This window comes from Tachysurus fulvidraco, chromosome 12, assembly GCF_022655615.1.
Source record: "Tachysurus fulvidraco isolate hzauxx_2018 chromosome 12, HZAU_PFXX_2.0, whole genome shotgun sequence".
Classification (NCBI taxonomy): domain Eukaryota; kingdom Metazoa; phylum Chordata; class Actinopteri; order Siluriformes; family Bagridae; genus Tachysurus; species Tachysurus fulvidraco.
This window is the reverse complement of record NC_062529.1, coordinates 14,023,008-14,038,635: the sequence shown is the minus strand read 5'-3', so window position 1 is coordinate 14,038,635 and position 15,628 is coordinate 14,023,008. Positions and strand designations below refer to the sequence as shown.

The 15,628-nt window shown below is 38.3% G+C and overlaps 1 protein-coding gene across 10 annotated transcripts in view; it reads left to right on the top strand.

Moving 5' to 3' along the window:
• Window positions 1-15,466, top strand: part of cdc42bpaa (CDC42 binding protein kinase alpha (DMPK-like) a) — a 43,212-nt gene extending 27,746 nt beyond the window's left edge. For 2 of the 10 annotated variants that reach the window (XM_047821048.1, XM_047821051.1), the window contains 24 exons: window positions 1,448-1,572; window positions 1,705-1,810; window positions 1,934-2,082; window positions 2,291-2,382; window positions 2,486-2,562; window positions 2,821-2,859; window positions 4,374-4,493; window positions 4,596-4,679; window positions 5,048-5,153; window positions 5,238-5,374; window positions 5,467-5,606; window positions 6,305-6,386; window positions 6,900-7,119; window positions 7,218-7,280; window positions 7,382-7,975; window positions 8,068-8,165; window positions 8,384-8,468; window positions 9,025-9,148; window positions 9,303-9,420; window positions 9,668-9,847; window positions 10,448-10,565; window positions 10,731-10,894; window positions 11,499-11,573; window positions 12,501-15,466. In XM_047821048.1, the coding sequence (XP_047677004.1) occupies window positions 1,448-1,572; window positions 1,705-1,810; window positions 1,934-2,082; window positions 2,291-2,382; window positions 2,486-2,562; window positions 2,821-2,859; window positions 4,374-4,493; window positions 4,596-4,679; window positions 5,048-5,153; window positions 5,238-5,374; window positions 5,467-5,606; window positions 6,305-6,386; window positions 6,900-7,119; window positions 7,218-7,280; window positions 7,382-7,975; window positions 8,068-8,165; window positions 8,384-8,468; window positions 9,025-9,148; window positions 9,303-9,420; window positions 9,668-9,847; window positions 10,448-10,565; window positions 10,731-10,894; window positions 11,499-11,573; window positions 12,501-12,632 (3,228 nt within the window). In that variant the 3' untranslated portion in view covers window positions 12,633-15,466. Of the gene's footprint in view, window positions 1-1,447; window positions 1,573-1,704; window positions 1,811-1,933; window positions 2,083-2,290; window positions 2,383-2,485; window positions 2,563-2,820; window positions 2,860-4,373; window positions 4,494-4,595; window positions 4,680-5,047; window positions 5,154-5,237; window positions 5,375-5,466; window positions 5,607-6,304; window positions 6,387-6,899; window positions 7,120-7,217; window positions 7,281-7,381; window positions 7,976-8,067; window positions 8,166-8,383; window positions 8,469-9,024; window positions 9,149-9,302; window positions 9,421-9,553; window positions 9,848-10,447; window positions 10,566-10,730; window positions 10,895-11,498; window positions 11,574-12,500 lie in introns of those variants that run through there. The other 8 variants (XM_027172812.2, XM_027172814.2, XM_047821052.1 and 5 more) reach the window with 5 other exon arrangements.
• The last annotated feature ends 162 nt before the right edge of the window (window positions 15,467-15,628 follow it).

Genomic DNA, 15,628 nt, shown 5'->3' with positions numbered 1-15,628 from the left:
ATAATCAGTCCGTGTGGTTGGATGCTTCACTGATTCTTCTACACAATCTTCTAAATTCTGACATCAGCAAATCGCCATGTTTAAACAAGATAGACAGAGCTCGGTCTGCACAGATCGGTTCATGTTTATGAATGGAACTGCCGCTTGAGGAGGCTTAAGGGAGCAGCTGTGGTTGTGTTTCTGGATTATTTACTGTATGCAGGGACTGAAAAAACTTGGATTTACTGAATCAGCACTAGTGGTCCGCAGATTTAACACGAACCAGACAGTAGTCAAATGCTCTTCTGGCTGTGTGTAAACATTCACATTATTTACTCTGAGTGTGTTTTATTTTGGATATTTTTAAATCTCCTTTCTCATTATTTATAAAGACACACACTCATTGTGTGTCATTGTAATCAATAAGTGTTCACAGCAGACCTACCAACCTGTACTTATTTTCCATAGGCATGTTGAGATCAGAGTCTAATCGTATGAGTCTCAAAAATGCACCAAAAGAACAGTTTTCTTTGTCCACCTAATAAAAACAGCAGATGTGCCACTCGACAAAGGAATGTGGACTGACTGAGAATCGCATAGGTTGTTTGAACTCTGACACTCCCAGGAAGCCCCACCTTATTGCCCCAGCTCACATTAGTGGCCACTCATTTCAGCCTTGCTTTTTTTGTTGTTTGTTTGTTCATTTTTTTAAAGTTCATTAACGATAAAATAAAATCGATCAGTCCATATATATAAATGCACCTAATGATACCAAGCTTGCTATTTTTTTTTTTTTTCGCAAAATGTATTTGATTACCTGTGTTTCCAAACACATTATCACAGGTTGTCATAGTTTTAGCACTTAGCAGTATTACTTAAATAAATAACCCTTAAAAGATGGGCACTTATTTTAGGCTAAAATATTAAGAGTGCTCTATAACTCTGACATTCATACTGATCTGCACACTAAAGCATTTTCTACTAGTTCTTCTCTGATCAGAACCTGAGTATTTAAATAATTAGATACCATTGCAGACCATATGCTACGTCGACTGTCAGTGAACCATTCGTCATACTTGATATTATATGTAACGCACAGTATTGTTTTACCTGGCAGTAGCCTTTTTAATTCGGAAAGGGTGAAATAAAAAAATCGTGCATGTAGCAGCTTTTACTTCTATTCTTATATATTCTCTGTCATATAAATGTCATTCTGTACAAAAATGAATTTCAATGGTCATGACAATTACATGTTACAGTAACAGTGGATGATTGATCAGTGTTATACAAGTATTTTATTTACTTGTGATGTTTCAGAAAAGTTATTTTATTATAATTATTATTATTATTATTATTATTATTGCCCTTTCTTTTTTTTTTAGAAGCATGGTTATTGGTTATTACTTAAAACAGAAATGATTGTCATACCTGTATGTCGTGGTAATTTGTCATTTCTGTGTGTGTCTAGTTGATGATCTCACATACGAAGTTGAACAGCAATCACAAACAGCTGGAGGAGGAAATGAGGGAGCTGGCTGATAAGAAAGAGAGTGTTGCCCATTGGGAAGCTCAGATCACTGAGATCATACAGTGGTGTGTGACCCATAAAAAGAAAACTGGCTTACTAGTCCAAAAATATTTGCTAGAAGAATTTTTTTGTGATCTAATATTCTTGTGATCTAATAGTGTTGAGTTGTATTGAAATGTTTAAGCTTTGTTCCACAGGGTGAGTGATGAGAAAGATGCACGTGGCTACCTCCAGGCTCTGGCTTCAAAGATGAATGAGGAGCTGGAGGGCCTGAGAAACACCAGTCTTGGTGCTCGCTCTACGGTGGAGTTTGTTTGTTTGTTCATATGGGCTCAGATCTTTTGACCTTTTGAAATTATCTCTTAATATTTAGCTAATGAGAACGCACTGAATGTGTTTTTTTACTGCATTTCTCTATCATGACAGGACATGCCGTGGAAGATGCGAAGATTAGCTAAGCTAGACATGTCTGCTCGCCTTGAGCTGCAGTCTGCGCTGGACTCTGAGATAAAAGCAAAACAAACCATCCAAGATGAGCTCAACAAAGTAAAGGCCGTCAACATGGCCACTGAGTGGTAAAGCAATTCATTGTACTCTAAATTTTCTTGCCGTCTATTAGGATTCTGAATAGAAGCCAAGGCACTAATAAATAGAAGACATGTTGTCAACCGGTTGTGGACCAAGAGCTTGTATTTTTTCCATTATTATAAGTGTTATCAGGCTAGAAGACTATAGCTATGCACAAATTCCATCATCATTTGAATGTTCTTTTTTGTCCTTCAGCAAACTCCAGGATTCTGAACAGAGGAACCAGGAATTACAGGCAGAGATCGAGAGACTGAAACGAGAAACAGAAGAACTACGTTTGTCTAAGGGTAAATTCTAGCTTCTTCCTACAGTGGAAGCACTCGCACTGTTTTGATCTACAACGTTTTTTTTTTTGTTTTTTTTAATGAAATCATTTTCCTTGTCCCGTAGGTGTAAAGCACCAAGATTCACAGAACTCCTTCCTTGCATTCCTGAATGCCCCAAACTCTGCTGTGGAACACTTTGAGGTTAATACTGATAAACTGAGCACTAATATGAATGTAATACTGTTGGGATATTTAACAAGTTTGCATAGTTTTGAGTGTTGTATTCCATCATAGATGTTTCTTTTTGTGATTTTTCTCCTTTTATCCCCCGGCCATGAAGGCTTGTTTTCTTCCAAAATATTTTCAGACTTGCCCTCTCTGCAAATTTTTTTTCTTTCATTAATCTGAATAATTGACATGATCTACTCCTTGATTTTTATTTTTTTGTTTATATTGAAGCGATCTCCTGCCTGTGGTCAAGCCAGCAAAGGCAGACATGTAAGCTCCTGCTTTGTTTTGATGGTACATTGGGTGCAGTGATTTTATTTATTTATTTATTTATTTATTTATTTATATTTTTTGTTTTTGTATTTTCATTGTCTGTGGCTGTAATGCATGCATTTACTTTCTTGTGTCTGGCATGACTCTGGACTTGCACCTGGGCATCACTGTGATTTGTATTATTAAGGTCATAACCTATGGATGTGATCTATGCTGATGCTCATTTTTATGTCTGTGAACTGGGATGGGGCTCCTTTCTCAACTTTTCTATATTTTACATGTCCTTCTGGTAAGGCTATGTTTAAAATTGTATACATGTACTTAAAGCAAGACTAAAAATAAAATAAGTGAGGTGAATTTTTTTTGTTCTCAATCAGGAAATGCTCTCTATAATCAGGGTTTCAGTTATGTATAACAGTTCTAATGGGTTTGTTATGGAATAGCATGTAATTTTTTTGGCATGTATTTTCACCATTTTCAAGGCATGATTTATTTATTTATTTATTTATTTATTTATTTTATTTGGTTGGTTGGTTGGTTTCTTTTTTTATTTGAAGGATACGTGGTATATGTATGTACAGCATATGGCCAAAGGTTTGTGGACACCTGACCTTCTCACACGTTAGTTTCCCCCCAAACCACTGCCACAAATTTGCTACAAATTCTGTATCATTACAGTTTCTATTTACTGAAAAAAAGACATCCAAACATATTATGTTATGACATGCCCCTGTGCACAAAATGAGGTCCATGAAGACATGTTTTGTCAAGTTTGGAGTGGAAGGACTCGAGTGTCCTGCACAGACCTCCTGCTCAACCCCACTGAACATCTTTGGGATGAACTGGAATGCTCTAGACTTCCTCACCTTACATCAGTGCCTGACCGTAATAGTGCTCTTGTGACACAAGGAGAATGTCCTCATAGCCACACTTCAATTATGTAATGATGGTCAGGTGTCCATGAACTTTTGTCCATATAGTGTATTTTTAAAAGCACAATCATGAACTTGTTGAATTTATTGTACTTGTATTTGAAGAATCTAAATACCAGGCAACATTATTGTTTCTCTTCAGAACTCTTTGTGTGAAATTTGTGTTTAAATTAGCACAAGGCAAGACGGGTGTTCTGAAATTCATGATTGAGGCTTTAACTTTTCTAAACTTTGGTGTGCATCCATAATGTACATGGTTTGTCAAGGACATTCCATGCAAGCAATCAAAGACTGTATGAAATTACTGGACATGGCGTAATTAAGATTTGCCTGGGATCTTAGAGCTTTAGATCCTCTGTTTTATTACAAAACATTATTGCGTGAGGCTTTATTTAAAAAAAGAATTTATCTTAAAAACCCTAATTGGATTTTTGCTGTCATTGCAATGTATTTTAAGTAGTCTTGTACTCACAGCACAACTTTGAACAATATCTATGAATCCTAGGAAACTCTTAATTAGTGTAAAATTTAGGATTAGTATTTTACCTAGTATGTGACTCATCTTCTCCATCTCTTCAGATTGACTCCATTGACAACTTTAGCCTGTCAAACACACCGTCCCGTGATGATGATCGCAAGTCCCAAGTTGTATCCCACTCTCGTTCTCCTTCCACTGCCAGTGATCTGGAGCCTTTAGAGGTGCTCTTTGAAGCACACACTCAAATGTGGTATAGTGAAGCATGATAATTGTTGAACAGTTCGCTTTGTCAATAACGCTAACGAATTGCTTTACTCTTCCAGACGATAGATTATCCTCACAGAGGTACACAGACTCCGACCATGCGGTCAGGAGGGTACAGCAGCTCTGGGTTTACCACACCTAAGGTATCGTCTTCCATTTATTATTAATTATTAATTATTCTCTGTATACCTGAGTCAAGTATTGGTGTTAAAACGATCATTAAATTTGTAGTCAGTGGTTTCTGACATTTCGTTAATATTTCATAACTCCTACTTGGATAGCTGACAGTAAACTATATGCTCAGCCACTGTAACTTGGTTCTGTAAGTGAGAGAAAATCAGTACTAGGACTCATCTCAACATGCACATCAATCATGATGGCTGTGAATTCATTATAGTTCCTTGTTTGAAAGCCTGGGTTTGAGTATCAAAACTTCTTTTGGGGTTAATGAAGTTATATGAACTTTTTTGAGTTCTTTGTATTTAGATTTTTTTTTGTGACTCCCTTACAGCCAAAGGCCCACCAGTTTGTGGTGAAGACCTTCACTGCTCCTACCAAGTGTAACCAATGCACATCTCTGATGGTGGGACTCATCCGACAAGGCTGTATATGTGAAGGTAATGTAAGCTATAACAAATAAAAATTAACTTTGAGATCTTTATGATGGTTTTCATTTACCTGCTCTCTCTGATTTCCTGCAGTCTGCAACTTCTCATGTCATGTAACATGTGCGGACAAAGCCCCCGCCGTGTGTCCTATTCCACCAGACCAAACGAAAGGTCCACTGGGTATCGACACACAGAAAGGCATTGGCACAGCTTATGAGGGCCATGTTAGGGTAAGAAGCTCTGCTCTCTACCATCATCAGTTAAGCAGTATGGATATACAAGGTGGTGTTATAAATCCTCTCTCTTTATCATTTCTTTTTAGGTACCTAAACCAGCAGGGGTGAAGAAAGGCTGGCAAAAGGCCCTGGCTGTTGTGTGTGACTTTAAATTGTTCCTCTATGAGCTTGCAGAAGGCAAGGTCGCACAGCCCAGCGTAGTGGTCAGTCAGGTCATCGACATGAGGTCAGTCATTACTGACACCAGTCATGTTTGCATACAGTATAATTTTAAAAATGATTGCCATCCTCCTGGCCTGTGAACGGTGAACAGTATAAAACATTAAAACAAAGTGGTTTGTGTAATAATGACATTTGAATGAAATTTTACTACGATGGAAGATATTTAAAAATACGAGCAGCGTGTTTAAACACTAAGCTAAACAATCTGACCAGACTCTCATGCTCCTTGTTTTAGAAACTTTGATACAAAACATCATTTCTTTCATACATGTGACTTGGTCTTGTATTACATGTGTTGTGCATATTGTTAGATTACAGATTTTTCATGTCAGTACAATAATTTCCTGACAAATTTACATAACACTGGTCTTATGAGAGGCAGGATATGTTAGCAGTGTCAGGCCTATAACTGTCTCTGCTGACAGATTCAGTGTTCTGATCTGCAACATCATTTTAGTTTGAAATACAGATGCTCGATGTTAGATGCTGCTGTTTTGTCTCCGATGTGGAAAGGAGTTTTCTCTCAAATAGTTCAACTGTCAAAAGAATTAATCAGACTAATTAGAATAGTCTGCCTGTTAAACATCCTGCTGCAAACATAACCAAGTCCAAATCAGGATCTAGCAATATAAATGAATATTGTGAACACAGCAGCCTGTCAAGGATGCTTAGAATTGTCTGAATATTCTCTACTTTCTGCAGGGATGAGGATTTTTCTGTCAGCTCAGTACTATCATCTGATGTCATTCATGCCAATAGGAAGGACATTCCCTGTATTTTCAGGGTGAGTTGAATCCTAGGTTGTGCTTGTTTAGTTTTACATAAAACATAATGGCTCTTAATTCAGGAGCTATAATTTATGGTTATGATTCTCTTAATGTTGTGTTATACTCAACATCAGCTTTTTTTAGCAGAAGGCACAGAAGCTATTGTATTTACCAGGACAAAATAAACAAATAAAAATAATTCATCACTGCATTTTTTTTGTCATCACTGCAAATTCTTTAAACATCTTTAAATCTGATTTACAAATTAATCAATTAAGGTTGTGCCTGTAAGTCACATATGACCTGATGGAGCACAATTACCATGAGCTCAAGGACTAGAAAATATATGAAAGATATCTGGATGAAGGTTTCTACATATGCACATTTCCTTTAACAAAAAGCTTTCTTACACGTGTTTGAGAGACATCTTTTTTTGATGTAGCACAGGATGAATTGGCTTGTTCCACTTTATGCAACGTTTGGCTCTCCTACCATTCCATTATAAAATGTTTCCTGCTATCTACCTTCAGGTTACAGCTTCACAGCTGTCTGCATCTGGCAGTAAAAAATGCTCCATCCTGATCCTGGTTGACAGTGACCAGGAGAAGAATAAGTGGGTGGGACTGCTGAATGAGCTGCACCGTCTCCTAAAGAAGAACAAGTTAAAGGAGCGCTCTGTTTATGTCCCTAAAGAAGCTTATGACAGCACTCTGCCTCTTATTAAAACCACCCAGTCTGCTGCTATTATAGGTGCTGTTTCAACACAACGACAGAGTAGTAAAGCACTTTAAGCTCTCTGCAGCCCTCTGCATTTTTGCTAATCTATTTACATTTTATTTTATTTACAGATCATGAGAGGATAGCCCTGGGCAATGAGGAGGGGCTGTTTGTTATCCATGTCACCAAAGATGGTAAGCCTCATGTTGTATTACTGGAAGCTGATTTTATTTGTTTGTTTGTTTACTATTTCTTCCTCCTGACCTCCCTCATTTCTTTCTGCTTTGTCTCTCAGAGATTATCAAGGTAGGAGATAATAAAAAGGTCCATTTGATTGACCTGATTCCCTCTGAGCAGCTGCTAGCTGTCATCTCTGGCCGTAACCGCCACGTTCGACTTTTCTCCATGGTGGCTCTGGACGATCGGGACTCGGACTTCTGTAAGCTTCCTGAGACTAAGGGCTGCCAGATGTTGGTGTCTGGCACAGTGAAGCATGGTGCTCGCCCCTGCCTGTGTGTTGCCATGAAGAGACAAGTAATCTGCTACGAACTCAATAGGGGTAAAACACGGCACCGGAAGCTGCGCGAGCTGCAGGTGCCTGGGGTGGTGCAGTGGATGGCTCTACAGGGGGATAAGCTGTGTGTAGGTTACCAAGCTGGATTCCTACGCTACAGCTTGCATGGAGAAGGGCCTCCGATTAGTCTGCTCCACCCGGAGGACCACACCCTGGCTTTCATAGGGCAGCTGGGTTTGGATTCTCTCTGCGCTGTGGAAATTTCCAGCAAAGAGTTACTCCTGTGCTTTAGCAGCATCGGTGTTTACGTTGACTGCCAGGGTAGACGTTCACGCCAGCAGGAGCTGATGTGGCCAGCTGTGCCAACGGCCTGTTGTAAGTGCTGTCAACACTAATTACCTGTCAGATGATCACTCAATAATGGATTGTGTTTGCAAAGAACTACATTTGTATTTTGTTCTCTGCAGGTTATAATGCACCTTACTTATCAGTGTACAGCGAGAATGCCGTGGATGTGTTTGATGTGAACAGTATGGAGTGGATTCAGACAATTCCTCTGAAAAAGGTAAATATGCATGCCACACAGCTAGTGTTTACCTGGTATTTATTTAGCATTAATTGTAGTTTATATAGCTGTTTAAATCTGTTTATTTAGCCACTGTTTATATTTTGTTATAAAAATGAATACATTTAAATTTATTGTCAGTAGTAAGTAAGTAGCAAGTTAGAATCTGATGCATGCTGTAACAGATCTGCAATGATTTTGTTGCTCGTTGTGTTTAGGTTCATCCTCTGAACACTGACGGCTCATTAAACCTGCTAGGGCTTGAGACAGTACGGCTAATCTACTTTAAAAATAAAACCGCAGGTTTGTATTATCTGAATCTTGGGGGTGTGATGATTTAAAAAAAATTCAATTCGATATTATATGACGTCTCAATGTGGCATCTTTCCATACTGAAAAATAAGCATTGCATGAATGTATATTAGGTTTTCTTTTTCAGCTGATTAAAACATTCAAAATTGAAAAGACAAAACAAATCCTGTGCATTAGAAGGTAGCCAAAATTTTACTTGGCTCATGTAGGTAGCTTATTTCTCAGGTGTACAAGGTTGCCAGACCTCAGAAAAATGTTCACCAAAAATACAGCTCACAAACCACACATATACTCTGAGTCAAACCCTGGGGCAGTGGCACAGGAGCATACTATACTATACTTATTTTTTCACCCCACCATGTCCCACGACAAACCTTGAGTAACCTCAGGGAATTGTTGTTTGCTCGTGTAAACACAGGATTACATAATCATGTCATTTTATAATCATCAGGGATTACATTTCCTCAGTAATTTAACCAACACTGGTCTCTAATTGGGAAGTTGAATGTGGTGATAGTGCCTGTGCTGATAATGTCATCTGTTACAGAGGGAGACGAGCTGGTGGTTCCAGAGACGTCTGATAACAGCCGGAAGCAGATGGTGCGCAGTATGACAAGCAAACGCCGCTTTTCCTTCAGAATACCAGAGGAAGAGAGGCTTCAACAACGGAGGTGAAAGAAATTTATAGTACACACGTACACACCTACAAGCATGTACAGTGCAGTGCCTGGATACATATATAATGTATGGTCTGCAATATTCTTGAAGGGTAAAAATCCTCCTCCTCACTGTTTTGCTTTCTTGTTATTTTCTTTTATGCTTTAGAGAGATGCTTAGAGATCCTGAGATGAGGAATAAGTTGATTTCAAATCCAACCAACTTCAATCATGTTGTTCATATGGGACCTGGAGATGGGATCCAAATACTTAAAGACCTACCAATGGTAAAATCTGGAAAAAAAAACCCAAATGCTTACATTTCTTCCTCCTGCCTCCATCCCATTTATTTCCACTTGTCCTGTTTATTTTGTATCATGCCTATTCCTGATATTTTTTGTATTGTCTTTCCCCTTCTAGTACCTGATTCACTTGTCAAGCTCTATTCATTTAAGATGCCAGTGGCTACTTTTTTCTCCATTTCATACTATTTCTGTTTCACTCTCGCACTCTGTCTTCGCACTTGTGCCGTAGCCTGGTTCTCCTCTCCCCTCTCCCTGCCTGCGTCTCATCTCAACTCCCACCAGCTTTGAGCATGTCTATCACATGACTGTCACCTCTGCTGACAACTTCCTGTTCCAGGACTCCCCTCTTTCCTCCTACTCCCCATCCCTAAGCTCTGCTCCTGGGACTCCTGCTTCCATCAGCTCACTGGTAGGATCAGGGATGTTGCATGACTTTATCGACCTTTTAGAAGGAGGCCTTTATTTACAAAAAGCTGAACACATGCTAAATTGCGTCCATGACAGAATGTCAGAAGTAACGGTAAAAGGCATATATTTGTGTTATAGAAGCATGTTCTGTTCATTGTCAGTAGACATGGCAAGGTCGAATCTCAAAAAGACTTTAAACTGAATTCTAAAGTTATTTACCTGAACATTGAACGTTGTTTTAAATTGCACTAAATCTGAGGCATCACATGGCAAGGGGCAAAATGTAACTTTTAGACCTCTGTTTATTTTGTGTTTTTAAGAAGACACTCCTCAAATATGATAGTCATTAAGCCAATCATGTAAATTGGATACCCCATCCTTTTTTTTCCATTTAAGTTTAAACTTTTACTCGTGAAAAATCCCACATACGGGCACTGGGTTGGATGGTATCTTTCCCAAAAGATTTAAACATGAAGGAAAATACACAACACAAATATTATTTTGATGAACAAAAAAGTAAACATGCAGATAAACAACGATAGCTTATAGAGTTTTACTGTTTGTCTTTAATATTACTAATAAACCTGTAAATCCTCTGCAGAATGTGCGTCCTCAGGAGAGCCGGGGCGTTTTGGGCGGCTCTGTCAGCATCCCCTCTATTAGCAAGGCCAGACCTGAACCAGGCCGGTCCATGAGTGCCAGCAGTGGCCTTGGCACACGTGAGTTCCTGCAGCTGAGCTATATAAGAAACTATAAAAAGCACATTTTTAAAAAAAAAAAAAAAGAGAGAGAGAATAATTGAAATGGCCATTTAAGAGTTTTCACAGTTAAGAGTTAAGAGTATCCTGCTGGGATAGACATAAAGATTTGTCTTTGCCTCATAGGTTCGTCCTCGCAGAATGGCAGTGCTCTTAGAAGGGAGTTCTCTAGTGGCAGTTATGGCTCCAACAAGCGGCAGACGATGACCTCACCCTCTGAGGGCTCGCTCTCGTCAGGGGGAGGCATGGACTGTGCAGGTGATGCCCCCCTGTCCCAGTTTGATAGAGAGGTGAGTATTGGCACTACGGGGAGGCTTGAAACACATTTAAGGAACACTATATGTATTATAAATGTATTCAGCTGTATAGTTACAATATCAAGCAGAACACATTTCTTGCCAATAATTTTGTTTGTTGGAAAAAACAGACAAAAATAACAGTGCATTTTTATTCATCTCCTTTGACTAAGAGTGTTTAATTTACATGATTAGTGTATTTTTTTATTCTATATATGGAATCTATAAGACTTTCAGAAAGGTAAAGTTTTCACAAAGCTTTGCTTCATTCTAATTTACACTGGCAGCCGTGACAGGGGACAAGGGACACCAATCACAGCCGGAATTATATTTGCTCTAAAGCACGGTATTGTTTTTAAGTCATCCATGCTGCATAGAGATAGATCTAAGCTTTTGTTTGACACTCAGAAGCCCCCTCTTTTAATAAAGGTCCTGTCCTTTCTTTGCCACGCTATGTGCATGTATTGAGTGGCACAATACCTAGAGAATGAGCGATATTGTTCCAATACAGAACCACTTGCGCACCCACTACACTCTATTCCACCGCATGTATGTAGACTTTCATTATGACATGTGGTCAATGTGTGACTCTCTGTAGTGGAAGGCAGTTTCTCCCACAGGCAAGACCCCTGAAGTGAAATGGACTTTAAGGACCCTGTTTAGTAGGAGAAAGGTAACCTGCAGCACTGTGTGATACAGCACCATCTCCTGTATTCATTCCTCTAGCATCATATGAACCTTTAGACTAGAGGTGCTCTTTGTTCCTATTAGAGATCTTCATGGGTTTATTTAGATCTGAACACTGGAGCTCATTGCAGACCCGTACTTTGTAACGCACAGCTGATATCTCTGTGACAGCAGTTTATATAAAACCCTATGAAACGGTCCGACCCTCGTGTGTACAAGACTTTAACCAGGTGATCACCAGCACTGATGATTAGAAGAGGTAAAACACAGCTAAATTACAAGTGTCACATTACATTTGTTGGTGTTTTAGAATGATCTTAAATGGTAGTTCTTGTAGATCCTTGAAAAAAATCTGACCTCAAATTTCACAGAAAACTTCAGTGTCACTTTATTTAATTAATCTGGGTAAATAGGAATTATTGTGACTTAAGCTCCTTTTTTTAAAAAAATACACAGTACACAGTCAGAGGACCTGATGTGTTGAAATACATTTAGCTCAAGTAATGTCATATCTTGGGTAAGGATTGTGCCTGGGTTTGTTTTAGACCTTTTGAAGATCTTTGACTGACTTCCCTTGGATTGAATAGCAGCTTTCTGTACAGTTCTGAAGTGTAGAAATGGAGCGGATTGGCACTGCTCCTGGCTTTAGTGTACTGCCTTGAGGCCAACCGCACAAGATCCTGATGTCTTTCTGTGGCAATATGTCTTAGAATAGTATTACAGCCTCACTTTATTTATTTTTTTTATAGTGTGTGTGCTATCATACTCCTATATTTAGGCACCCAACCCATGTATACCAGCAATTTATTTTTCATTTTCTTGTTTTGTTAAGACTTGAATTGGGCAATTTATGTTGAGGTACAACACAAAGTTGTTTGTGCATTTGTGTGAACATTTTCTTTTAAATCCTTAGGATTCTGATTCTCCAAGACATTCTACAGCCTCCAACAGCTCCAACCTTAGCAGCCCTCCAAGTCCATCATCTCCACATAAAAGCAAGTCTCTTTCTCTGGAGCGCAGCGAGCAGCCAGGCTGGGAGTCCTGAGGCTTGTGCCAGGCATTCATCATACTCACCCTGTTCTCTGTACCCGCTCAAGAGCAGCAGGATGCCTCAAATATCTGGTTTAAACAAAAACAAGCAGCCATGACTCTCAAGGAACTTATACACTACATTTGGGGCGGTGTGTGACAAGGCCCTGTATTTGTTTGTGCATGTGTGTGAATGAGTTCACAAAAACAACTGCAACTCTAGTTTAATACACACATTTGATTACAGCCTTCTTTTAAGCTATTACAAAGGTTTTAACTCCCAATGACATACTATTTTAAACTCTACATTTAAAGAATACTGTAAATGGCTAGAATTCCCTGATCAGAAACTCTATATACAGAGACCCTTTGCTTAAAAACCAGGTGAATTTGGAGCATGATTAGAAATCGGCAGCAATTTTAGTAACTAATTAATGCTTAGAAACATATATAACACAGAGACAAGATCGTTCCCAGCCTCAGCACTACATTTAAACTGACCTCGGCGCTCAGGTGCCACACAGCTCTTGCATATGTAAAGCTCAGAATACAATAGAAATAGAATGAATTAAATAATGTACATAGTTTAAGTAGAGTATAATATATTATGAAAAATAACACTATCGTGAGAAGTGACTTGGCTTGGAGAGTGCTATTTCTTTAGACTTTGAGAGTCAAAGCTTTTAAACATTAAAATACAGCCATGTTAATATTAAACAATTTTAGATTTATTTGATCCACAAATGTTCATAGATTCACTAAATCTGCCTGGAGTTTGTTAGGGAGGTATATTATGTTAAATATACCAGGCACATGCATGCACACTCAGATAGATGTGTAGGATTACACGAGACCGTAATAGCATAGAAACACAATCCACAAGTTACATACTCTTTGTGGTGAACGTATCCAAAACTCATCACGGCCGCCTTGTTCCTCTTCTTGCCTCCTTTAGTGCGCTTCATAGTTCCTTTAATGGAGCAATAATGCTGTTTCCAAAGATGTTTTTGTTAATTATTGCTGTTTGTCTAATTTTATTTTATGTTTGGTTTGTTTTAAAGACTTTTTATGACTCACAAATAACTCAAACCATGAAACCAAACGTAGCCTGGGTGTGGATGTACATGTATATAAAGTATAATCTGTTTGTTATCACAGGATTGATGACACTTTGAAGTCACTGTTGTGTGACACTCACAAACATATAATCCAGTTAAGCCTTCGAGTGCTTCTCCCAATTAGGGAGCATTCAAGGGCTTGAACTTATTCACTGGTGCATTTATCTGTTGCCTCTATTTTGTTACTTTCTGTAGCCAGTAACAAGATGTTCGGGGAGGCGGGAGGAAGGGGGTTTGTTTTATTCCCTGATGGCAAGGTGTGAAATAAACTATAAATTAACAATCATTTTCAGGGATAGTGCCTCGTTAGACCATTAAGCACCCCTGGATCTTTTTACCTCAAATTTATGAGGCAAGCCTTTAGTTATAATTTGCTTTCAAGCAGAACAACCTTTCTGTACTGTATCACTGATTCCATGCAATCTTTTGGATTTATATGCATATTGTTTTGTCAAAAAAAAAAAAAAAAGACTTAACTCATGCAATCATTTTAAATGTCTTTGGCAAATTTTTATGATGATTCCATTGAAGATATTTGTAGGGTCCATTAATTCATTACTTCAAGATTTCCTGATTTGTTTTAAGGGGCAAGAAATTAGTTTTTAATGTAAAAGCACACCTTTGCATCTGAATAGAACAAAAGTACGTGTTGGAATCTGTTAAAATGGTCACTACAATATATTGTCAGAATATTTTCACAGTTCTGTGACGGCATTGTAGTATTTAAGGGATTTCCATGACTTGACGTCATTATAAACTTCACTATGCTTTTTATCCACTTCACTTTTATTAACACGCCTGAAGGACATAATGAGGGACAACTGTCTGAGAGCAAAAACTCATCTAAACAGTCTACACTGGAGTTTCAGGCAACAGTATTTGAGTATACTGTTTTGCTAAGATGATTGAAATTCACTGTGGACCAGTCTGATAAACTCACGTTGTTTTCTTAAATTAGCAGCTGATTTTCAGTGTGCGCTATTGTTTAGGATCATACTGATGCGGTATTACATTGTCATATTTATTCCTACTGAATCTAAGCGATAACACTCTTTAATGTAAGCTTAATGCAGAGTGCATTTGCCTTGTGGAATTGAGGCTGTGATGGATGAGATGTTTATAGAAGTGTGATGGTACAACAGGTAGCCTGTTTGACATGTTACTCAGGTATGTTAGAACCAATGATTTATTTTATTACAATGAGAGAGAGAGAGAGAGAGAGCAGGAGGAGAACACGATCGGACCGTTCCGTCTGTCACTTGGTGTTATTTTTGGACTGTTAGTTATCGTGTAGGCCAACATTAGCGGGAGGTGCCTTAACTGAACTCTGTTACGATGATGGGTAGTGTAGTATGATTATGTATTAGACTTGAGGGAACTGAGGGGAATTGAAAACAAATTGATGGTTTACTCTGCCTTGTATATTACAGCTATTTCATATCACTTTTTTTTTTTTTTTTTTGTAAGAATATGTACAGTTTTGCATGTCAGGTGTATTCACTTTAAAATTTAAGGCTGGATTTTCCAACTGTTTTTACCATATTTTATTGATCTGTGTAGTGTGGAAGCTTGGGATGTGAACAAGAATAATACCACAATTTTTTTGGCACATGCTTATTTAAGGTGAATTGTCATCGAGTTTCTATTTAATTAGCCACCATTCTTTTCACGTTCAGAACTCATATCTTGACTGATTTATTTCAATAAAATGGGGAACTGTTACAAAACCTAATATTCTGGTAGACTTTTTGGATTGACACGTTTATATTACATATCAGGCAGATGTGACATGATTGGGGGGTTTTTTTTTCTTTCCCTTAAGTAATCACTCAGCCATATACTTGTAAGGATTTTTTTTTTTTTTTTTTTGGCATAACATTACATGATGCCAAGA